Source organism: Narcine bancroftii, chromosome 4 (assembly GCF_036971445.1).
Source record: "Narcine bancroftii isolate sNarBan1 chromosome 4, sNarBan1.hap1, whole genome shotgun sequence".
Classification (NCBI taxonomy): Eukaryota; Metazoa; Chordata; class Chondrichthyes; order Torpediniformes; family Narcinidae; genus Narcine; species Narcine bancroftii.
Genome location: NC_091472.1, coordinates 174999334 through 175024247, shown reverse-complemented (window position 1 = coordinate 175024247; position 24914 = coordinate 174999334). Strand labels below are relative to the sequence as shown.

The following is a 24914-nucleotide window of genomic DNA, read 5'->3' as shown; positions in this document are numbered from 1 at the left end:
CCCTGCTGCCTAGTCAAGAATTAGATGGGAGGGGCTAGGAGCGAGGCAATCGAGGGGGAAGTAGCAGTGAAGCAGTCGGGGAGGGGGGCTTGGAGTGAGACGGTTGGTGGGAGATGGGCTAGGAGCGAGGCAGTCAGCATATTCATTAGCCCTTTTTTGCGGAGGACCTGCAGTCTACGGCTAGGGCTCCCGGAGGAAAAATGTTGGGATGGAAATTAGCTACTTTTTACACAGCCAGCGTGGAGAGAAATATGCGCAAATTTCTCATTTCTCAGCGGCTGTGTAAAGTCATGATTATCATGCCTGTTTTTGACAGCCACTGAGCCTAGTTTGCTGCTATGTAGAAAATTGCTGAGTCATACTGTCTAACTGTAATTCATTTTGAAGTCGCTTGTGTGTAAGCTTGCCACAGAACAATAACACTTTTCACTTGGGAGTGGTCATGGAAACTGGGCAACTTTTCATTCCAATGCTGAAGGAAGACAAAAACATCCCAGTCATGGTCAGGGTGTGCTGAGACTTTGGCATAAATGCCAGAAAGCCTTAGATCAATTCATTGGCAAATTATTTTGTGTCTTCCGACCATTCCATAAAGCTTAGCTGCATTAAGAAAAAGCAGAGAGAAATTGTTGCTAAACCTTTTGTCAGTTATTTCAGATTTATTTTATAAAAAAATAAAGGTTGATGACACATGCTCTGCAAATATTGTTACTTTGATCCCTTTTGAGCCTCAAGTCTAACCTCAGAATTTGACCAAAATGTAGTCCTTCAATTTCTGGGAGTTAGGGTGAAGCTTTAGGTTATATTTAAATTCAAACCATGTTAGTAAGATCAAAGCTTTGTCTCAATTAGCAGTAAATGACCTAGTTAATTGTATGTGGTCTTCAATCACTTTGGGTACAATCATTTCTGTCTGTGTTCAGCCTCAATTATATCTGATGTTTGTTTTTTTTAGTTCAAAAAGTCCACCATAAGGGTTATGCAAAAGACTCCATTCCGACTGAGAAGAGCCTGTTATTCAGCCGCATCATCTCCCAATGTTTCTTCCTCTGCTGTGACCCCAGCATTTGACAGTGCTTCCTCAGAGGTCACCAGCTCTGATGATGTAGGAATGGGGACTCCACGACCCACCTTGGATTCAGTTTCTGATTCAGATGATGACTCCACAATCAGCAGCTTCTGCACCAGAACCAAACAGGATCAAGGGGAAGAGGAGCCAATATCTGATTGTGAGTGTGATTGATCGTATTATACAGAACGGAACAGGCCCAGCTCATCCATGCTGACCAAGTTGGGCTAGTCTCGTATGCCTGCATTTGATCCATATCCTTCTCAGCCCTTCCTATCCTTGTATCTGTCCAAATGTCTTTTTTATGTCAAAATTTTGCCTACTTCTCCAGCTTCGTCTGGCACCTCATTCCAGATACGGACCACCCTCTTAAGTGAAAAAGTTATCCCTGGGGTCCCTGTAAAAACTTTTCCCTCTCACCTTAAACCTATTGTGTCTATTGCAAATTTTTTGGATACTTTTATATTGCAATAAATAATTGCCATTATCTTTAAATGGCTATATTCGCCTTTCTTCCATCTCTAAGTTCAGCTAGTTTCAATGAGCCAACTACTTTCTTTCTGCAGCTATAAAAACTTGTCGTTCCAAGTCCACAACACAGAACTGTCCTTTATTAATTAAAACTAATAGATATAATGTTCTTGATGAGTGGTTAATAGGACATTAATCAATCTGTGTAATGTTATGCCTGTTGCTCAAGAGGTAGTTTAACTTGGGTTCATAATGGCTCTGTAAAATGGAAATTAAGTGAGCATTTATCCTGAATTCAGAGTGCCCTCTGTATGTTCAACCTGTAAATTGACAGTTCCAACAAGAAACACACATAGATAATGGAAATCACTGACACAATGGAGAGATTTCCTCTAAGGTTACTGCTGTATCTTCTCACTGGAATGTTTTTACACTTGTGAATTAACTTCTCCTGTCCTTTGACACCAATGGTGCGTTGCCCTCAGGCTCCCCGGTATGCCAGAACATAGGAGCAGAAATTCAGCTTGTGTATTGGCAGTAATGAATAAAGCTGAATTTCAGAAGCTCAATGTACCTGTTGCTAATTAATATAATCTGAGAGTAAAATATGGAAGTCTGCAGATGGTGGAGGAACTCAGTAGGTCTCGTTGCGTCTGTAGGACATAAAGCTATACTACTGATGTTTTGGGACTAAGCCCTTCTTCAAAAAGCAGGCAGTCCTGAATAAAAGAAATAGCATGGGGAGGAATAAAAACCAACAGACAGATGATAACTGGATATGGAGAAGAGGCCAGGAGAAAGGAAAAGTGATAATTGATGGGGGGAGGGGGAGATTTCTCTGTGAATGCAGCACTGGGTAAAGGGAAGAGAGAGAGAGAGAGAGAGAGAGATACCCTTTTTACACTGAAAAGCCGCATTATTGCCATTTTCATAACCTATCTCTGGAAGCCGACTTGCTTGTTCATAGAAGAAAAGCCGGGTCAGTGAGTCCTTTTAAACAGCGAAAGAGGCAGGACATGTAGTATAGGTCCGCTTCGCCTCTAACACAACTTATCTTGGTGGATAAAAGCCGGGTAAGTTCAGACCCTCACCCTCGACACGTTCACACAGGTGGGCAAAACATTCGAAAGGCAGATAATACCCAGCTTGAATCCCCTGGGTAAAAGGGATGAGTGTGAGAAACAAAGCTAATATAACCTTCAGCTCCCCCCAGGTAAGACCATTAATATAAAGTGTGTTGTGCCACAATTTAGCTTGAATTTTGACACTGTTAGGGTATTGTTGCTTTTATGTAATGAGAAATATCTTTAATAATAACTTCACTTTTGAAAAACCTTCCTTTATACCTATGCTGATTTCATTCTTGTGTTTTTTTTTCTAGCAATTAGATTCCATAGCATTTTCTTTAGATCAAGAGGCCATGATTTTCAGATTAACTACATCTTAACATGTGAAGGATTAAGATGTTCTCAGCCCATTGAAGGATCAGGTGTTTGCAAATGACTCATGCCTAGCAAGTGTAATTTTAAAAAAAATTTAGACATACAGCTCGATAACAGGCCATTTCAGCCCACGAGCCCATGTTGCCCATTAACCTACAACCCCCGACGTGATTTGAACGGAGGGAGGAAACCAGAGCCTGCTTCCAATGTTTAAAGTGTCGAGGGTTGTTTTGTGTCATCCCCATTACTATTTCCCCATGTGTGCAATAAAGATCATCCTTTGTTTGTTTAGCCTGTGTCTGGTAGCAATGGGAAAAGAGCATGGTCTAGGTGACAAAGGTCTTTCATGATCGGCACAGCTTTCTTGAGGCACCATATCTTAAAGATGTTATTAATGGAGAGAAGACTAATGCCCATGATAGCAATGGCCCAGTTTACAACCCTCTGCAGCCTGTTCCTGTCCAATGCTTTAGGACCTCTATCCCAGATAGTGATGCAACCAGACAGAATGCTCTCCGTGGTTCGCCTGTAGAAATTTGCGATCATCTTTGATGACATATAACCATATAACAATTACAGCAGGAAACAGGCCATCTCGGCTCCTCTAGTCCGTATCGATCTAAGTGATCTCCTCTAGTCCCACCTACCTGCACTTTTCCCATAACCCTCCAATACCCTCTCATCCATATACCTATCCAACTTTTCATTAAATGACTTTGCTGCGACTACCTCTTCTGGAAGCTCATTCCACTTAGCCACCACTCTCTTAGCAAAGAAGTTCCCCCTCATGTTATTTCTAAACTTTTTCCCCAAATTTCCTCCTAATGAAATATAGCCATTAGTATGCCTTATTCATGATTTCATAGCTAAGCTAAGTAGTTTTCATCTTTTCTTCAGAATAGGTATGTCTAAAACCAGAGGGCATATGTTTAAGGTGAGGTGTGGACCCGAGAGGAAACATTTTTTTCCTACAGAGGGTGGTGTGTAAATGGAACGAGCGGCTAAAGGAAGTGGTGGAGGGGGTTCTATAGTAATGTTTAAAAGACATTTGAACAGGAACATGGATAAGAAAGTGTTAGAGGGATATGGCCAAATGCAGGCAAATGGGATGAGCTTAGATAGGCAACTTGGTTAGCGTGGACAAGCTGGGCTGGCGGACTTGTTTCTGTGCTGTGTAAAAGAAATGCCCAGGATGTATGTCAGGTGATTCTGAGAATGAGAATAAGTGAGAGGTGAAACAAACAGGAAAATAAGACCGGTAACACTACAAGATGGAGTTAAGATCAAAAGTGAACTTGAAAATTCTTTGCTGGATGATAAATAATAAACAGACTGTAAGGGACAGGAAGGGTTCCATTCAGGGAAAAGAAGATGATACTGTATATATTTACAGGGGCAAGGCCATCTATTGAGTACATTGTGTTTACTACAAAATATCTGTAGAAGCAGAAAGTAAAGGCGATGGATGGACAGGGAAGAGGGTGGAGGGAGAACATTGGCAGGATTTACTGAATTTAATACAGAAGTACAAGAGGAACAGGGAAACGGTGAACTCAATTGTACTGTTCTACCATGTGTGCAGAAATACAGACCTGGGGATCTGGCACATTGATCTTTGAAAATGGCAGGACATTTTGCCATCTGTTTAACATATCGCTGAGGCAGCAAGTAAATTAGTTTGGACCACATGTAAAGAGGAAATGGATTTACCATATAACCATATAACCACTTACAGCACAGAACAGGCCAGTTCGGCCCTACTAGTCCATGCCTTAACAAATCCCCACCCTCCTAGTCCCACTGACCAGCACCCGGTCCATACACCTCCAGTCCTCTCCTCTCCATGTAACTATCCAGTCTTTCCTTAAATGTAACCAATGATCCCGCCTCAACCAAGTCTGCCGGAAGCTCATTTCACATCCCTACCACCCTTTGTGTAAAGAAATTTCCCCTCATGTTCCCCTTCAACATTCTCGTGAACCTTCTCTGCACTCTCTCTATTTTGTTTATATCTTTCCTATAATTTGGTGACCAAAACTGTACACAGTACTCCAAATTTGGCCTCACGAATGCCTTGTACAATTTCATCATAACCTCCCTACTCTTGAATTCAATACTCCGATTTATGAAGGCCAACGTTCCAAATGCCTTCTTCACCACACCATCTACCTGAGTATCAGCCTTGAGGGTACTATTTACCACAACTCCTAAATCCCTTTGTTGCTCTGCACATCTCAATAGCCTACCATTTAATGCATATGACCTATTTAGATTTGCCTTTCCAAAATGTAACACCTAACACTTATCTGTATTAAATTCCATCAGCCATTTCTCAGCCCACACCTCCAGCCTTCCTAAATCACCTTTTAATCTACGATAATCTTCCTCACTGTCCACAACGCCACCAATCTTTGTATCATCCGCAAACTTGCTTATCCAATTTTCCACCCCTACTTCCAGATCATTAATATATATAACAAACAATAGTGGACCCAGGACCGATCCCTGAGGAAGTCCACTAGTCACCGGCCTCCAACTGGACAAACAATTTTCTACCACTACTCTCTGACACCTCCCATCCAACCATTGCTGAATCCATTTCACTACCTCCTTATTTATACCTAATGCCTCCACCTTTTCTCCTAACCTCCTGTGGGGAACTTTGTCAAAAGCTTTACTAAAGTCTAAATAGACAACATCCACAGCTTTCCCTTCATCAACCTTTTTTGTAATCCCCTCGAAAAACTCAATCAGGTTTGTCAAGCATGATCTATCCCTGACAAAACCATGCTGATTACGCCCTAACAATCCCTGTACCTCCAAATATTTGTAAATACCATCCCTCAGAACACTTTCCATGAACTTGCCCACCACAGACGTCAGACTCACGGGCCTATAATTCCCAGGTTTACATTTGGACCCCTTCTTAAACAGCGGAACCACATGCGCCACCCTCCAATCCTTTAGCACTACCCCCATGTCCAGTGACATCCTAAATATCTCTGTTAATGGCCCCACTATCTGTCCACAAGCCTCCCTGAGTGTCCTTGGGAATATTTTGTCCGGTCCTGGAGATTTATCCACCTTTATCTTTTTCAACACAGCCATCACTACCTCCTCGGTTATCCTTATATGCTTCATGACCTCCCCACTATTTTTCTTTACTTCAACTGGTTCAATATTCTTTTCCCTAGTGAATATCGAGGCAAAGAAATCATTCAAAATTTCCCCCATTTCCTCTGACTTCTCACTCAGCCTACCCTCGCTATCTACAAGGGGTCCAATTTTATCCCTCACTAATCTTTTATTTTTAATGTATCTATAGAAACCCTTTGGATTAATTTTTACTCTGTCTGCCAAAGCCTCTTCGTGCCTTTTTTTGGCCTTTCTAATTTCTTTCTTAAGATTCCTTCTACACTCCTTCTAGTCCTCCTACAAATTCTCAGCTCCCTGCTCTTTATACCTCTTATACACCTCCCTTTCTCTCCTCACCAAATTTCCAATATTCCTCGAAAACCAAGCCTCCCTATGACTTCCAGCCTTTCCTTTGATCCTCACTGGGATATATCTACTCTGTACCCTCAAAATTTCTTTTTTGAATATCCTCCATTTTTCATTTACATCCTTACCTGAAAATATCCTGTCTCACTCAATACTACCCAAATCCCTTCTTATTCCTTCGAAATTTGCTCTTCTCCAATCCAGAACCTCAACTTTAGGCCCCTCCTTGCTCTTCCCTAAAACTACTCTAAAGCTAACAGAGTTATGATCACTAGACGCAATTTGTTCTCCAACATTAATGTCCGATACCTGACCTAGCTCATTCCCTAACAGGAGATCCAGTATTACACCGTCCCGAGTCGGTTCTTCTACTAATTGATTTATGATTCTCACACATATACGTTATCTCCCTACACATTTGTTCCTCTAATTTTCTTGGCCCATTTGGTGGTCTGTAATACACCCTATTAGCACCCTCATGCCTCCTTCACCCCTCAATTCCACCCAAACAGCCTCACTGGACGATCCCTCCACAGCATCCTGCCACCTCACGGCAGTAATGTCCTCCTTAACAAGCAGAGCAACTCCTCCCCCTTTTTTACCCCCTGATCTATCACATCTAAAACAAATGTATCCTGGAATATTAAGTTGCCAGTCCTGCCCCTCCTGTAGCCAGGTCTCACTAATTGCCACAATATCATGACCCCAAGTATCTGTCCATGCTCTAAGCTCATCTACCTTGTTCACTATGCTTCTTGCATTAAAATATATGCATTTCAGAGAATGACCCTCACATATATTCTCTTTTCTACCTTTTACTCTAATCTCCATCCTACCTTTGTTATCGTTATTATTCCTATCTAGGTGGCCATGCTCCCTTGACACTGCTCTCACACTCTGTTCCCCACCCCCCTGCCAAACTAGTTTAAACCTTTCCCCACAGCTCTAGCAAATCTGCTTGCCAGCACATTGGTCTCCCTTCCAGTTCAAGTGGAGTCCATCCCTTTTGTACAGGTTCGACCTTCCCCAGAAGAGATCCCAATGATCCAGAAATCTTATCCCTTGCCCCCTGCACCATCTCTTTAGCCACACATTCATCCTCCACATCCTCCTATTTCTACCCTCACTAGCTCGTGGCACCGGCAGCAATCCAGAGATTACTACCTTGGAGGTCCTGTTTTTTAACTTCCTACCTAATTCTACATAATCCTATCTCACCATCTCAATAATGAGTGATTATTTGGACACTTATGTGCGGTCTTGGGACCAACCACAACATTTATCTTTCCATTCATATGGTTTTTTTGCATTCATCTTCTGCTGATGTGACTTGGTTAACTGACACATTTACATTTTGACCAGATTAGATCAAGAGAAGAGTAAGTTGATTTCTTCCATATGTGGTATGTGTGATTGCTTCAGGTGAGGCAGTGCATGAGTTGGCCTCAAGCTGAGGATGGGTGGATTCAGAGTTGATCTTTCCCCCCCCCCCCCCACTTTTGCTGCTCAGGTGAACTCCACTTGCCCGCATATGTGCCAGAATGTGAGTTTGAAGGTGAAACTGGGCTGAAATAACCCCCATCAGCTGACCACCTGGATGAGATAGAGATGCCTGCAGGATTGTAAGACAGTTGAGCACAGATGGGTCTATCCACTTCCAAATCCACCCGTCCTTTTCTGGACCATATTGATCTGTGTCCCAGCAACGTCTAATAAAAGTGTTTTGCATGGATTGGTAAATGACAAGACAGTAATAGCGCAGTTATATTCTTCAGCAGAGGAACGGCTTGTGGGGCTCATTAGAAATTCATTGACAGGCTTTAAGTATAACATTTAAACAGCAAAAAGTCCAAGGAAAGCAAAACAACAAAAGATTTTTCACAGCACCATATTTGTTTTTACCCCAGCAACATTTTTTTTAAAAACTGCTGAATATAAAAGTTTCATAGCACAACTTTCTTTCTATAATAACTGAGGATAGCAGTCCTGTTTGAACGCAAATCAGGAATCACTGCCAGAATGAGAAATTAAAGCATTGTTCAGTTCACTGAGCATCAGGTGTAATGCCAACAGTGGCCACTGAAGGGTGCTGCCTACTGGACTCTCACCTCTGTACAAAATTGTACTGCAGGTGCTCAGTCAAGCGCCACTGATATTTGTTTATTCTGTAAGCCAATTCTGTTTTAAAGTCTTCACTGTATAGATAGCTCAAGTTTTGTTTCTCACTCATTGAGATTTCTGAATTATCAGTTCAGTGTTTTCTCGTCAAACCTCTACCCATTTCAAGATCTAGAATCAAGATGAGCAGTCCTGTGTGTGTATATGTGTGTGTGAGAGAGAGAGAGAGAGAGAGAGAAAAAGATGATCTCAGTATTCTCAGAAAAATCATTGACTTCCTATGTATTATTGGATAGGCAAAGTGAAGGAAGATTCTTCTTGCACAGAACAAAGTCATAATATAATAACATAACAATTTACAGCACGGAAACAGGCCATTAGGCCCTTCTAGTCCGCAGCGAACCAAACACCCCTCTCTAGTCCCACCTCCCTGCACAATGCCCATAACCCTCCATCTTCTTCTCATCCATATACCTGTCCAACCTTTTCTTAAACAACACAATTGACTCCGCCGCCACTATTTCTCCCGGAAGCTCATTCCACACGTCTACCACTCTCTAAGTAAAGAAGTTCCCCCTCATGTTACCTCTAAACCTCTGCCCCTTAATTCTTAACTCATGTCCTCTTGCTTTAATCTTTCCTCCTCTTAACGGAAATAGTCTATCCACATCCACTCTGTCTATCCCTTTCATAATCTTAAATACTTCTATCAAATCCCCTCTCAACCTTCTACGCTCCAAAGAATAAAGACCTAATCTGTCCAATCTCTCCCTATACTCTAGATGCTTAAACCCAGGTAACATTCTGGTAAACCTTCTCTGCACTCTCTCCACTCTGTTTATATCCTTCCTATAATTAGGCGACCAGAACTGCACACAGAACTCCAAATTAGGCCGCACCAACGTCTTATACAGTCTCAACATCACCTCCCAACTCCTATATTCCATGCAATGATTGATAAAGGCCAGCATACTAAAAGCCTTCTTCACCACCCTATTCACGTGAGTTTCTACCTTCAGGGAACGATGTACCGTTACTCCTAAATCTTTCTGCTCTTCTGTATTCATCAATGCTCTCCCATTTACCACGTATGTCCTGTTCTGATTCTTCTTACCAAAATGAAGCACCTCACACTTATCAGCATTAAATTCCATCTGCCATTTTTCAGCCCACTTTTCTAAGCAGCCCAAATCCCTCTGCAATCCTTGAAAACCTTCTTCATTATCCACTATTCCACCTATCTTAGTATCGTCTGCATATTTACTAATCCAATTTACCACCCCATCATCTAGATCATTAATGTATATAACGATCAACAATGGGCCCAATACAGATCCTTGAGGCACACCACTGGTCACCGGCCTCCAACCTGACAGACAATTATCCACTACCACTCTCTGGCTCTCCCTTTCAGCCAATGTTCAATCCATTTGACTATCTCAAAATTTATACCTAAAGACTGCACCTTCTTAACTAACCTTCCATGTGGTACCTTATCGAAGGCCTTACTGAAGTCCATATAGACAACATCCACTGCACTACCCTCATCCACATTCCTAGTCACCTCTTCAAAAAATTCAATCAGATTGGTCAAACATGACCTTCCTCCCACAAATCCATGTTGAGTGCTCCTGATCGGACCCTGTCTATCCAGATGTTTATAAGTACTATCTCTAAGAATTTTCTCCATTAATTTACCTACCACAGACGTCAAACTTACAGGCCGATAGTTGCCAGGCTTCCTCCTTGAACCCTTTTTAAATAACGGAACCACATGCGCAATGCGCCAATCCTCCGGCACTATCCCCATATCTAATGACATTTGGAAAATTACCGCCAGAGCCTCTGCTATTTCCTCCTTCACTTCTCTCAATGTCCTGGGGAAGATCCCGTCTGGTCCCGGAGACTTATTCACCTTTATATTCTTCAAAAGCCCTAAAACTACATCTTTTGTAATCTCTATATTCCCCATATTTACCCAATTTGCTTTTTTTATCTCACATCTCCCAATATCCTTCTCCTTAGTGAATACCGAAGAAAAGAAACTGTTCAATATCTCCCCCATTTCTCTAGGCTCCACACACAGTTTTCCACTCTGATTCTCTAAGGGACCAATTTTGTCTCTAGCTTTCCTTTTACCATTAACATATTTGTAGAACTCTTTTGGATTAGTTTTCACCCTGCTTGCCATAGTTTCCTCGTACCTTCTTTTAGCTTTCCTAATTCCTCTCTTAAGATTCCTCTTACATTCAATGTATCTTTCAAACATCCCCTTAACTCCATGCTTCTTATATCTAATGTATGCCTCCCTTTTTCTTCGAACCAAGTTTCCAATATTCCTTGAAAACCATTCTGATGCATTGACAACAGCTAGGTTATATATCTCATGGCGCCTGTTATTGCAGACACGGAAATGCCTTGTTGCATTGCTTAATTTGTGGCAGGACACGTACAATGGATTCAGTCCCCTTGTTTATGAGATGTGCTGATTCCACATAGAAGAGATCAATGCATTATAATGGAGTGTGGCAGGAATTTCAGGTGAAAATATTAATATTAACCCCATGGTATGATCTCGAAACCAGAATCAAACTAACTTTAAGTACAAATCATATTGAATCCTATGATGTGCACAGTAACTTTATTGTGTAATCGTGAAACAAAGTTTACAGCATAAACAATTTTGTGATCTATTTCAGTTCATCAGATCACATGGTCTGTGTATACCCCAGCATGCCAATATATCTTTTATTTGAATACGCAGTATTGATTCATTATAATTGAAAATGTAGTCATTGTCGTACACCAAACCAGTATTGAGACTCAACAACAGAAAATTCTCTGTGAGTTTCCAAGCAGAGACTTGGGAAGGAAGCTTTGTGCAATGGACAATTGAGCTGCAGTGTATCCACCCATCTGGTTTGCTTCCAATAGTGTGAAGTTACTCAGAAAATTTGACCCTAACTAACCTCATTCAGATTCACATCTCCAGAGCCAAGAATTGTATGATACAGTACTTTCAAGAACTTTCACTGCTCACTGTAAGGAGTTTGTGGGTTGTTCCATGTCTGCATGGGTTTCCTCCAGGTGCTACGTTTTGGCCCACCCTTCAAAACGTACCAGGGTTGTGTTAATTGGAATATTCAGACAGCACAGGCTCACAGGGTGGAAGGGCCTGTAACTATTTAAATTTTTGAAATTTAGGCAGTAACTATACTGTATGTTTAAATTTTTTTTTAAAATTAAATTCTGCAGGCAGCATGAACTTCCAAGCTTCATCAGCTGATTAACCAATTGACTGCTTCCTAATATTAGAACGGTTATGCTTAGTTGAAGTACCATAAGCGATTTTAAAATATTACAATATCCTGCTTCCCTGATTAATAGGCAATTAGATTCTGTGTAAAATTGTAAAGCTTTCTATTACTGTACATCAAAAAATATTAACGTTGCTAAACCTGTGCCTCCAGCATTTTTCGTGAGAAATCGAAGCTTTCTTCTTGTTCAATTGGAATTTCGCACTCTATCGTAATGAAGTTCCCACAAAGAAGACTGAAGCTGCATTTCAATCAGTTGAATGTAACAATACTGGAAAATAGGAGCCGGACTGACCACTCCTGCATCAAATTTGCCCCACCATATGATATGATCTCTGAGTCATAGGGTTATACAGCACAGAAACAAGCCCACCGTGTTTATGCCACCTTTTGCCCATCATGACAACTGCCCAGGCCTCAGCTCCTGTCCCAGCTAGCTACCTGTAGTCCTCAAAACCTTGATCTTTCAAAAATACATCTTTAAAATATCTGGCCTCCAGAACCTCTGAGTGGAGAAGTCCAGAAACTCGCCACCTTCAATAAGAAGTTCCTCTGTACCTCACTTTTAAATGACATCCCAGCCCAAACTTGTAACTCATTCAAATTTCTCCCATGAGAAATCTTCGCATCAACCCAGGGCCCAAATGCCAACTCCATTCCAATTGCATCATTTCATTATTAAGTATTTTTTCATTGACGAAATCCAGGAAAACACTTGTGAAACAAATTTGTGGATTGAAGAAACATTTCCTGTAGCTTCAATGTGAAAACTCCAGCTCCATTATAGATTGAAAATATCTCAATTAAAAAAACCCCATAGCATCCATGCTATCTGAATTATAAAATATTGTTTGATTTAGCAATTGAGATAATAAACATGTATTATACACCATATCAAATACTTGTTCTAGATCTCTCCCTCTCCCAGATCCTGCTGTGAACCTTGTTGACATACTTCCTCATTACTATTTTCCTTCACCACTCCTCTCCCCAAATACCTTCATCAGCCCCATTTCCGTGCACTACACTTCCTACTTCCTCATTCCCCCATCCCTCTTCCCCATCGTCCCACTCCCTTTACAACCATTCTCAACTTCCCATCTCCCCAGCTCCCACTGTCTCGCTTCCCCATTCTTCACTATCAACTCTTACCCTTTTAAATCTCCCCACCAATACACCCCTCCCAACAACCTCCTTTCTATATTCCATTTCTCTGTACTCTCATTCCCCACTCTCTCCTGTCCACAGTCCCTTTGCCCACACTCCTTCCCATTTTGCCCCACTCACTTCCTTCCACATTTTCTCATTTCAGCATTCTCCCTCTCATCTTCCAATCTTATCTCTCTTCATCAGCTGCCAATTGAGTAGAAGATGTCATGGGTTTGTTTATTACTGGAGGGGTTAATAGAGTCATGGGTCTGTTTCTAAAACTACCCTCTTGAAGAGTACCTCTAAGTTGATGATGACTGTCTTCTATGAAATCTTACTTGGTTCATAAGACCAATGTGGGACCACAGCCTCTTGTGGTTTCATTCTCCTCGAGCAGGTGGGTTTTTGCTGGGAGTCCATTCTCCTGACGAGGAGACGTGACCATCTCATTGTCACCCTGGATGTTTCTCCTCCATTTTTGAGTCACAGGCCAAAATGGCACAGTTAGTGCAATGGTTAGCACAAAGCTTTAACAGTGCCAGTGACCTGCGTTCCAATCCACATTGTCTGTAAGGGGTTTGTACATTCTTCCAGTGTCTGTGCTGGTGTGCTCCCACCATTCAAAATGTCCAGGGTTTGTGGGTTAATTGAGGTATTTGGGGGGCATGGGGTCATGGGTCAGAAGGGACTGTTACCATGCTGGATGTCTAAATTAAATTCTTCATTGGGATTTTGAGAAGATATGTAAAGTGTTAACTCTTTCTCCTAGTAAGCTCTTGCCATGATAACATTAGGCAATATGCCTGTTAGTACTGTCTGGTGCCCTGGTGCTGGGCATGCAGCCAATGCGATCTGTTCAGTAGAGATGATCAAGTGTGATTACAGCATTGACATTCTGGTTGTGTCCCGGGAGAAGACACTGCCAATATTTATTCTGCCATTGGATTTGGAGGATATTGCAGAGGTTGAGTTGGTGGTATCACTCCAATGCTTTGAGTTGCCTCGTGCAGGTGGTCCATATCTCTGAAACATACAAGAGGGCAGGGATCACCTCTGCCCAGAAGACAAAGAGCTACTGGCAGGTTAAAGACGTTGTTATTTTCCTCAGTTGGCCATAGGTTATGCTGCAGCATTGGAAGTGGTGATGAATTCAGTACTCCTGTCTTCCTCCACTTAGGGGAAGCTTCTGAGAAATGGGAAGTGGACCACTTTTCCATGATGGGCTCTTATTATCTAGAGGCAGTATTGGGAAATGGGAGCAGGTCGGCAGAGTTCTTTTGACCTGCTGATGATTGATGTAAGACCCATTCTCCTGCGTTCTTCACTCAACAAGTCAATCATGGTCCAGTCCCTGCGTGCGTGACGTATGTGAGCACTGTTTGGGTATTGCAGCTCTGGGGTCAATTTCAGCAGCTCTGGAGCCCCTGACATGCTCTCATCTTCCAGGGTGAGGGAGGTGAAACCAGTTTTGTGTAGGATATCCCCTGTCCATGGGTGACAGAGTTAAAAGCTTTAGTAAGGTTGAAAAAGGTCACTGGTAGTAGTGATCACTGCAATTCTATGTATTTATCTTGAAGGACACAATTTGATTTGGGGTGGGGTAGCTGAAGAGGACCCTGGCAAAGGTTTTCCTTGTGCCAGACAGCAGAGTGACGTCTCTGCAGTTATCTTTTTAAACTTTGTAAAGTTCTGAACATAGCTCAGACCATCAGACAAATCCCCTTCCCTTCTATCAACTCCATCTACACTTCCCACTGCCTCCGAAAAGCAGGTCATATATTAAAAGGCTCGTTGCACCCTGTCCACATTCTCTTCATCACCAGCTCCCCCACCCCTATCAGAAAGAAGATTCATTAGTGTGAGATCATGCACTACCTGATCCAAGGACAGTTTCTCACCTGTCTTTCTCAGACTCTGAATGGACCTTAGACCAGTGCAATAATGTTGGTCTGTTCTAACTGATATCTGTCTGTATTCTATTTACTGCTGTATTATATCTGGATTGAGCAGCTGGACTGTTTGCAAACCCAACATTCTCACTGTACCTCATTATATAGGGCAATAAAATTAAACTTGAGTTGGACTGCTTCAAAGGGCATTAATCATCCCGGTGCCCAAGATGAGCAGAATGAGCTGCCTCAATGACTATTGGCCAGTAGCACTAACATTTACTGTGATGAAATGCTTTGAGAGGTTGGTCATGGCCAGAATTAACTCGCACCTAAGTAAAGATCTGGACCCACTGCAATTCGCCTACTGTCACAATCGCTCCATAGCAGATGCAATCTCACTGGCTTTCCACTAAGCTCTGGATCATCTAGACAACTGCAACATATGCATCAGGCTACTCTTCATCGACTACAGCTCATCTTTCAACACTATCATACCCTCAGTGCTGGTCAACAGTTCCAAACCCTAGGTCTCTGCACATCCCTCTACAACTGGATCCCTGACTTCCTCATCGGAAGTCCACAGTCAGTACAAATCAGAAGTGTCTCCTCCTCACTGACAATCAACATAGGTGCACTGCAAGGATGCAGGTTAAGCCCATTGCTCTACTTGCTATACACCATTTGATTGTGTGGCTAGACACAATTCAAATGCTGTCTACAAATTTTCCAATGATACCACTGCCCTTGGCAGAGTCACAGACGGCAATGAGGAAGTGTACATAAGAGCTAGCTGAGTGGTGCCACAGCAAGAACCTTGCACTCAACATTAGAAAAACCAAGGAGCTGAGTGAGGACTTAAGGAAGGGGAAATCAGGAGAACACGACCAGTCCTCATCAAGAGGTCAGAAGTGGAAAGGGTTTAAAGTTTCAAGTTCTTGGGTGTCAGCATCTCTGAGGATCTATACTGGGGCCTCCATGTCAATGCAATCAGGAAGAAGAGTCACCAGAGACGATACTTTGTGAGGAGATTTGGTCTGCCACCAAAGACCCTTGCAAATTTCTACAGGTGTGACGTGGAGAGTGTTCTGACTAGTTTTATCATTGGTGCACAAGGCAAGAAAAAGAATCTACAGAGTTGCGAACTCAGCTCATGCCATATCAGGCATCAGTCTTCACTCCATCGAGAACATCTACAAGGGGGTGGTGTCTTAAGAAAGTTGCCACTATCCTCATGGGACCTCACCATCCAGGCCATGCCCTCTTCACACAGCGACCATCGGGAAGGAGGTACTGGAGCTTAAATATGAATATCCAGCGGCACAAAAACAGCTTCCTCCCCTCCACCGTCAGATTTCTGAATGGCCATTGAAACAGACGTTACCTAATTTTCTCTAATTTTTTTTGGCACTGATTTATTTTTAAATGTAATTTTATCACAATATTGTAATGCTGCCGCAAAACAACGAATTTCGTGGCGTGCTCATGACAATCAATTCTGATACTGATTTGTCTCCTTTCCCGACGATGGTCATAGACAATCTATGGTTCCTGGTGTGCTCTCCTATTTCAGCATGAAGTGGACAAAGTTGCAGCTTCACTTCAGAGATTCCTCTTTGCTAAGCTCCAGAACTTGTGCAGGGATACCTCATGTTGGAGACCTATGTGGTTCTTTACCCTCGGGTATCAGATCACACATCCTTGCATCAAAGAGAAAGCCTTGCTTGAGGAGTTCTTCAGTGTTGTTTCAGTGTTTGCTACTGTACCTCTCTTTCTACCTTTGGTCAGTTCTTAATTCTTGGCTCTCAGCAGAGTGGGCCCTTACTGTTTGGGCCACTGATGATCTTGGTAAAGTGTGTTAAACCTCTCCCTCGCCAGGTATACATTATCTAAGTGACGTGGACTCAGCAGAGGTTTGAGTGGATGGCGAACGTCATTCGTGAAGTGGAGGAAAACAACAAGAATTACCTTGTCTAGATTTAAATATAAAGATAAAAAAGGAAACATGGGAGAAGTTATGTTCTGGAACGATGAGAAATACAATAAATACGAGGTTACGTATGATACAATATAACTGGATACACAGGCTATACATTACACCTCAAAAGTTAAATAAATGGGACCCAACAGTATCTGATAGATGTTTTCGATGTAAAAAAGAAATGGGAACAACAATTCATGCAATCTGGACATGTGAGAAAGTAGAAAAATTTTGGAAAGATCTAAACCAAATATTAAATAAAATTACAGAAAACAATATACCAAAGAATCCAGAGATCTTCCTCCTAAGTAACATAAAAAACAAAGAATTTGGAATTGATTTGGATGGTGCACAAAAAAGATTTGTTAAGATAGCTCTAGCCGTAGCAAAAAAAATGTATTATGTCAACCTGGAAATCGGAAGATAATTTGAAAATACAACAATGGTAAAATAACATATAGTTTAAGAAATAATATTGAAATATTTGAACAAATATGGGAGCCTTACATGAAACATAATAGCGAAAACCTACCAGGGACATTCACTACCTAAATTAACGAAAGGAGAAGGAAATGAAAAGAATTGACTCAGTAGAATTTCTTGTTTATTTTTATTGAATGACAACATTGTTTGACTGGTTTAATGTATCCTAAATTTTGTACTTTAAATGGACGGGAGGGGGGAGGTAGGGAGGGTGGGATGGGAGGAGGGAGGGGGGGTGGAGAAAATGGCACTGTATATATTTGAAAAGGAAAAAGTATGTATCATGGTTAATGTGGTTTATGGTGTGAAACATAAAAAATTTTTTTTAAAAAAATTACCTTGTCTTCATCCACATCTACGTTACCTAGCTGGCCTAAAAGTTTGACCGCAGGACAACTGTGCTTGTGAGTCTAACATTAGGAAAGGAAAACTAGAGGTGTACGAACCAGTGGAGGGGTAGCGACTGTTCCTGAAACTGGAACTATGAGACCTGTAGCACCTGTACCTCCTTCTTGATGGTAGCAGCGATAATAAAGCATGTCCTAGGTGGTGTGGATCCTTGATAATTGCTCTACTCTCTGATGGCAGCGCTCCATGTTGATTTTCTCAATGATGGGGAGATGTCCTGGGCTGCGTCCACCACCATTTGCTGAGTTTCTTTGCTCAGAGGCCCCAATAGCTGGCCGTGATGCAGCCAGTCAGCACATTTTCCACTACTTATCTGTATAAGTTTGCCAGGATTTCTGATGTTATACCAAAGCTCCACAAACTCTTGAGGAAGTAGAGGCGCTGACGTGCTTTCTTCACTAGAGCACTAGTATGTTTGGTTCAGGAAAGGTGCTTTCTTCACAATGGCACTAGTGTGTTTGGTTCAGGAAAGGTCCTCCGAGATAGTGATCCCCAGGAATTTAAAGTTGCTAACCTTGGTATGACATCAGAAATCCTGGGAAACTTATACAGGTAAGTAGTGGAAAATGTGCTGACTGGCTGCATCACGGCCAGCTCTTGGGGCCTCTGAGCAAAAATCTCAGTAAATGGTGGTGGACACAGCCCAGGACATCTCCCCACCATTGAGAAAATCAACATGGAGCACTGCCATCAGAGAATAGAGCAATTATCAAGGATCCACACCACCCAGGACATGCTTTGTTATCATTGCGACCATCAGGAAGGAGGTACAGGTGCTACAGGAGTCATAGTTCCAGTTTCAGGAACATTCGCTACCTCTCCACCATCGGACTTCTAGACAAACTCAATCAGTGACTCATTTAAGGATTTGTACCTTGCTAATAATTTATTAGTGAACTTTTATATTTCTGACTGTGCACAGTCAGTTTATTTACATTTCTCTTCTTGAGTACAGTTGACAGTTACTGGTAATTAGAATTTCTGCCTGGTCTGCAGGAAAAAAAAATCTCAGGGTTGTATATGACATCATGTATGTACTCTGAGAATTCATTTGAACTTTGAACATTAGACTGAGACAGAATTCACCAAATTACTTTCTAGAATTCGTGAAATTACTGGGGAAGATTGTCATGTCCCCTGACCTTTTGATAACTATTTCTGTATACAGTAGGAGTATTGGCAACACCTTTCTCTATATGTGGGAAGAAAAACAAATTCTGAATTTGAAAATTGTGTTTCCCTGACAGACCTTCAGAAACTACTTGACTCCGTGCATGAGCACATAGACAAAGAGCTTCACGGGGAAGAGAATGACTCAAGGAACAATGAGGAAAGGTAAATTCCTTTCATGTTTTATTAGAAAGGACTATCACAGCCTTTAAAACAATTCACACCATTGGTGGTGTTTATATACAAGTGCTTGTCACAATGTACCCTTATCCTCTGGTAACATGCCCTGAGCTTTGTGCAGTGCCAAGATGGATGAAGCATCTATGCTGGTGCTTGGAGCAAGAAAAGTGGAGACGTGAGGTGTGATGAATATCCATAGGAGTGGGGATGTCTGCAGAAATGGACAGAGGGATAATTTACCACTGAAGGGTGGAACAATACTAAGAAGGGACCTTTCTTGGGCAGTTCCTCAGGATCAAGGATGACTTCCCACCACTGGGGCAGCACAGTTAACGTAGTCGTTAGCGTAACACTGATACAACACCAGCAACCCAAGTTCGAATCCAGAGCTGTCTGTAAGGAGTTTGCATGTTCTCCCGGGGTCTATATGGGTTTCCTCTGGGTGCTTTGGTTTCCTCCCTTGTTCCAAAGATATATGGAGATTAGTAGATTAATTGTTAACGTGGGTGTATTTGGGTGGTGTGGGCTCATCAGCTGGAAGGGCCTGTTACCATGCTGTATCTCTGAACTACAGTTCTATAGTTTCTAAGCTAAACCGGGTCTTTTGCAGGATTAGCAGACTCTGCCACAAGTGGAGCTAGATGGGATGGTGGGTGGGTAGTTTGGGCTCCATCCACTGCTTGATTTGGCCTCCATGTGCTCCCATTGGAGAGATCAGGTGCCTTCTGAGATGAGGTTCTTCCAGTTTCTTCTCCTTCCTAGAGTACATTAGATATGACAGAGTTCAGACGAGGGCACCTCTTGCTGATGTCTGATGTATAGGTGAAAAAGGCCACTAATCAAAGTTGTTGAATGCATTCAGGACCTCGACGGTGGGCATGTGGTTTAGGAGAAGGCATTGACATTTGTTTGACAATCCTGCCAGTACCTTAGAGAATTTGCAATGACCACCTTGCTGGGACCTCTCCAGTGCTTTGGAAATACAGCTGTAAGTTAGCCATGTCTTCAAAGTATAGACATCATTCAGCAATAATTTTATTAATGGGTTTCAATTACTGCCTCCACAATGATTTGTGAATCTCTGAGAGAAGAAATTCTTCCTCATTTCCATCTGAAATGGGTAACATTTATTTTCAAACTATGTCCCCTATTTCTAGATAACACAACAGGGGAAACAGGATAGCATGGTTAGGTTAGGGGGCCATGGTTAGCGTAGCAGTTAGTGCAACACTGTTAAAGCGCCAGCGACCTGAGTTTGAATCTGACACTGTCTGTGAGGAGTTTTCCCATTCTCCCATCTTTGCATGGGTTCCCTCTGGGTGCTCAAGCTTCCTCCCACCATTCAAGACGTACTGGGGTTGTAGGTCATTTGGATGTAATTGAGCTGTACAGGCTCTGGGCCAAAAAGGTCTGTTAATGTGGTGTATGTCTCTATGTATTTAAACTAGGAATAGATAATGGAGGCAGTGTAATGATCAGAATGCAGCAAATGGGAAATCTGGGACAGCACAATTGTCCCTGATGATTACACCTGCAAGAGGTGCATCCAGCTGCAGCTCCTGGGAGAATGAGTTAGGGAACTAGATGATTCTGGATCAAAGGCAGGAATAGAGAAAAGCTTCAGGGAGATAGTCACCCCCAAAAATGAAGTGACTGTTAGGAGAGGCAATGGGAATAGGCAGACAGTGCAGAGCACCCCTGTGGCCATTCCCCTCAACAATAAGTATACTGTTTTGGATACTGTTGTGGGTGGATGATCTAGTAAGGACAATTTGCAAATGCCACTCAGCTCAGAAGGGAAGGGGTGTGGAGAACTATGGTGATTAGGGACACATTAATTAAGCAAATAGATAGGAGGTTTTGTGAATGAGATCGAGGCTCCCAGATGGTATGTTGCCTCCCAGGTCCCAGGATCAGGGACGTCTCTGATCGAGTTCATAGCATTCTGGAGGGGGAGTGGGAGCAGCCAGATGTTGTGAACCAATAACATGGATAGGAGTAGTGATGAGGTCCTGAAGAGGAAATAGAGGGAGTTAGGTAATAAGTTAAAAAAACAGGACCTCAAGGGTGGTAATCTCGGGATTGCTGCCTGTGCCATGTGTTAGAAAGGGTAGGAGTAGGAAGTTGTGGCAGAAGAAAGTGTGGCTGAAGAGTTAGCGCAGGAGGCAGAGGTTCAGATATGTGGATCATTGGGATCTCTTCTGGGGAAGGTCTGACCTCTACAAAAAGGACAGGCTGCACCCGAACTGGAGGGGGACCAATATCGTGGCGGCCAGGTTTGCTAGAGCTGATGGGGAGGGTTCAATTAGTTTAGCAGGAGGATGGGAAACAGAATGAAAGGAAAGAGAACAGGGTAGAAGGTCAAAAGCATGATAACAGATTTCAGATTTATTGTCATCAATAAATCACATACAATCCTGAGATTCTCTTTCTGTGGGCAAGGCAGAATTGCCACTCATTGGTAGGGCAAAAGAACTGTACACAGTGTATACAAGTAAACAAATAAAGAACTGTAAACAGATAATGAATGTAGACAAGCTTCAATACAGAAAGAATAAAAATATCAATAAAATGCAGAGGTAAGAGTTCTTAAATGAGTTAAATGATGCTTTGTGTTCTAAGTCTGTGAGGAAGGGCAGGCAGGGGACAAATCATAAATGTAGTCGGTTAGAGGGTTTTAAATGTATCTATTTCAATGCAAGGAGTATTAGGAATAAAGGGGATGAACTTAGAGCATGGATCAGTATGTAGAACTATAATGTTGTGGCCATTAGATACTTGGCTGGAGGAAGGGAAGGATTGCCTGATGCAGGTACTGGGGTTTAGGTGTTTTAAAAGGAATAGGATGGGAGGTTAGAGATTGGGGGGGGGTGGGGGGCACAGAGTATCATTACTGGTCAGGGATAGTATCATGGCTATAGAAAGGGAGGACACTGCTGAGTGAGTGTCTACTGAGATGGTGTGGGTGGAAGTCAGAAATAGAAAGTGAGCAATTACTGTACTGGGAGTAGTCTATAGGCCCCCAAGTAGCCTTGGGACATTGAGGAGCAGATAAACAGGCAGATTTTGGAATGGTTCAGGAAATACAGGGTTGTTGTAATGTGAGACTTCAACTTTTCTAATATTGACTGGCACCTCCTGACTGCAAGAGGGATAGATGGGACTGAATTTGTCAGGTGTGTTCAAGAAGGATTCCTGACACAGTATGTGGACCGGCTGATGAGAGGAGAGGCCATACTGGATCTAACTCTGGGTAATGAACGTGGTCAGGTGGTGGAGCATTTTGGTGAGAGTGACCACAACTCCCTGAGCTTTAGCATAGTTATGGATAAGATTAAAAGCAGTCAAAATGGGAAAGTGTTTAATTGGGGAAGGGCTAATAATGATGGGATGAGGCAGGAACTCGCGAGAGTAAATTGGAAACAAATGTTCAAAGATGAAAGCACAGAACAAATGTGGAGGAAGTTTAGGGACCACTTATGCTGGATTCAGCGTAGGTTTGTCCCATTGGGACAAGAAAAAGATGGTAGGAAAAGGGAACTGTGGTTGACGAAGCAGATGAGGCAGCTGGTCAAGAGGAAGAAGGAAGCAGACATTAGATATAGGAAACAGGAAGGGCTCATGGAAAGTATATGGTAGCTAAGAAGGAGTTTTAGAAAGGGCCTAGCAGAGCTAAAAAAGTGTATGAGAACGCCTTGGCATGTAGGATTAAAGAGAACCCCGATGAGTTCTATGTGTATGTGACGATCCAAAGGATGACGAGAACGATGGTGGAGCCACTAAAGGATGAAGGAGGCAGCATGTGCCTCGAGGCAGAGGAGGTTGGGGTGGTCTTAAATCAATACTTTCCTTCAGCCCTCACAAAAGAAAAGGACCTCGATCAGCATGAGGTCAGAATATAAAAGGCTTTTGTGCTGAAAAAATGTTGAATCTTCTTAAAAACATCAAGGCCAAACATCATAAACCCCAGGTTGCTGTGGGAAGTGAGGGAGGAGAAAGCTGCGGCAGTGGCTATGATCTTAGAGTCCTGTTTGGCTGTAGGGGAGGTGCCGGAGGATTGGAGATTGGCAAATGTAGTCCTTTTGTCTAAAAAAAGGTAATAAGAAGAAACCTAGGAATTATAGACCAGTGAGTCTTATATCAGTGTAAACTATTGGGAGGTTTCTTAAGAATATGATCTATGAGCATTTGGAGAAGTACAGTCTACTCAAGGATAGTCAGTATGGCTTTGTGAAGGGAAGGTTGTGCCTCATGAGCCTCATTGAGAAGGTAACAAAAATTGGTGAGGGTAGGACAGTAGATGTGGCCTACATGGATTTTAGTAAGGCATTTGACAAGGTCCTCCATGAGAGATTCGTTCAGTAAGACATGAGGCAGGGGATCAATGGATCCTTGGCTGTATGGATTAATTTAAAAATTGGCTTGCAGGTAGAAAACAGATAGTCCTAGTGGAAGGAGAGTATTCTGCCTGGAGGTTGGTGACTAGTGAGGTACCTCAAGGATCTGTTTTGGGACCCCTGCACTTTGTGATTTTTATAAATGACCTGAATGAAGAGGCGGAAGGATGGGTCAGTAAGTTTGAGGATGATTCGGTTGGAGGAGTTGTGGATGGAGCTGAAGGTTGTCAAACGTTACAAGAGGATTCAGATAGGATGCAGAGTTGGGCAGAAAAGTGGTAGGTGGAGTTCAATCCAGATAAGTGTGAGGTGATGCATTTTCGAAGGACAAACCAGAAGGCTGAGTACAGGGTTAATGGTTGGTTACTTAAGAGTGTGGATGAACTGAGGACCCTTGGGGTCCAAATCCATACATCCCTCAAGGATGCCGCGCAGGAAAATAAGAAAGTTAAGAAAGCTTGTGGGATGCTGGGATTGATTTCAAGAGTAGAGAGGTCATGTTGCAACTCTCTATATCTCTGGTAGGACCACACTTAGAGTATTGTGTTCAGTTCTGGTCACCTCATTACAGGAAGGATGTGGAACCTATGGAGAGGGTACAGAGGAGATTTACCAGGATGTTGCCTAGATTGGACAAATCTTATGAGACATTAGCAGAGCTGGGACTTATTTCTTTGGAACATAGAAGGATGAGACAAGACTTGATAGAGGTCCACAAGATAATGAGAGGCGTAGATAGGGTGAACAGGCAGCCCCTGTTTCCCAGGGCAGGAATAGCAAACACCAGAGGACATGTGTACAAAGTGAAGGAAGGGAAGTTTAGGGGAGACATCAGGGGTAAGTATTTTATGCAGAGAGTTGTGGGTGCCTGGAATACCTTGCCAGGGTTGGGGGTGGAGGCTGAAACTTAGGTGTATTTAAGAAACTCATAAGCACATGGATGAAGGAAAAATAGAGGGTTTTGGGGTTCTAAGGAAAATGTGGGTCGGCACAATATCGAGGGCCGATGGGTCTGTACTGTGCTGTAGTGTTCTATATAAGTTGTGGGGTGGGGAGGGGGCAGGAGAGGAAATGTTGCTATTTCAGGTGAAGACTTTGCAACAGGCCTGAGAGTGGAGAGAAATGATAGGCAGTATAAAGAAGAGGGTTGAAGTGGTGAGAGGGGAAAATGGGTAATGGGTGGACCAAGCAGACCATTCAGTCCACCATGTACCTTCCTCCTCTCTCTAAACCTGTCATGATCTTTTGTGTCAAATCCCCTCTTGACTTGCTTTGCTCCAAGTTTGGCAGCCCCACTTTCCCTAATCCAACCACAATCTGACAAACCATCTCTCTGAAA

The 24914-nt window shown here is 42.6% G+C and overlaps 1 protein-coding gene across 4 annotated transcripts in view; it reads left to right on the top strand.

The window, feature by feature from the left end:
* LOC138761255 (coiled-coil domain-containing protein 60-like) overlaps nucleotides 1-24914 on the top strand; it is a 176645-nt gene that overhangs the window by 136027 nt on the left and 15704 nt on the right. For all 4 annotated transcript variants that reach the window (XM_069933098.1, XM_069933099.1, XM_069933100.1 and 1 more), the window contains 2 exons: nucleotides 956-1229; nucleotides 19076-19163. In XM_069933098.1, coding sequence (XP_069789199.1) covers nucleotides 956-1229; nucleotides 19076-19163 — 362 coding nt within the window. The remainder of the gene's footprint in view (nucleotides 1-955; nucleotides 1230-19075; nucleotides 19164-24914) is intronic.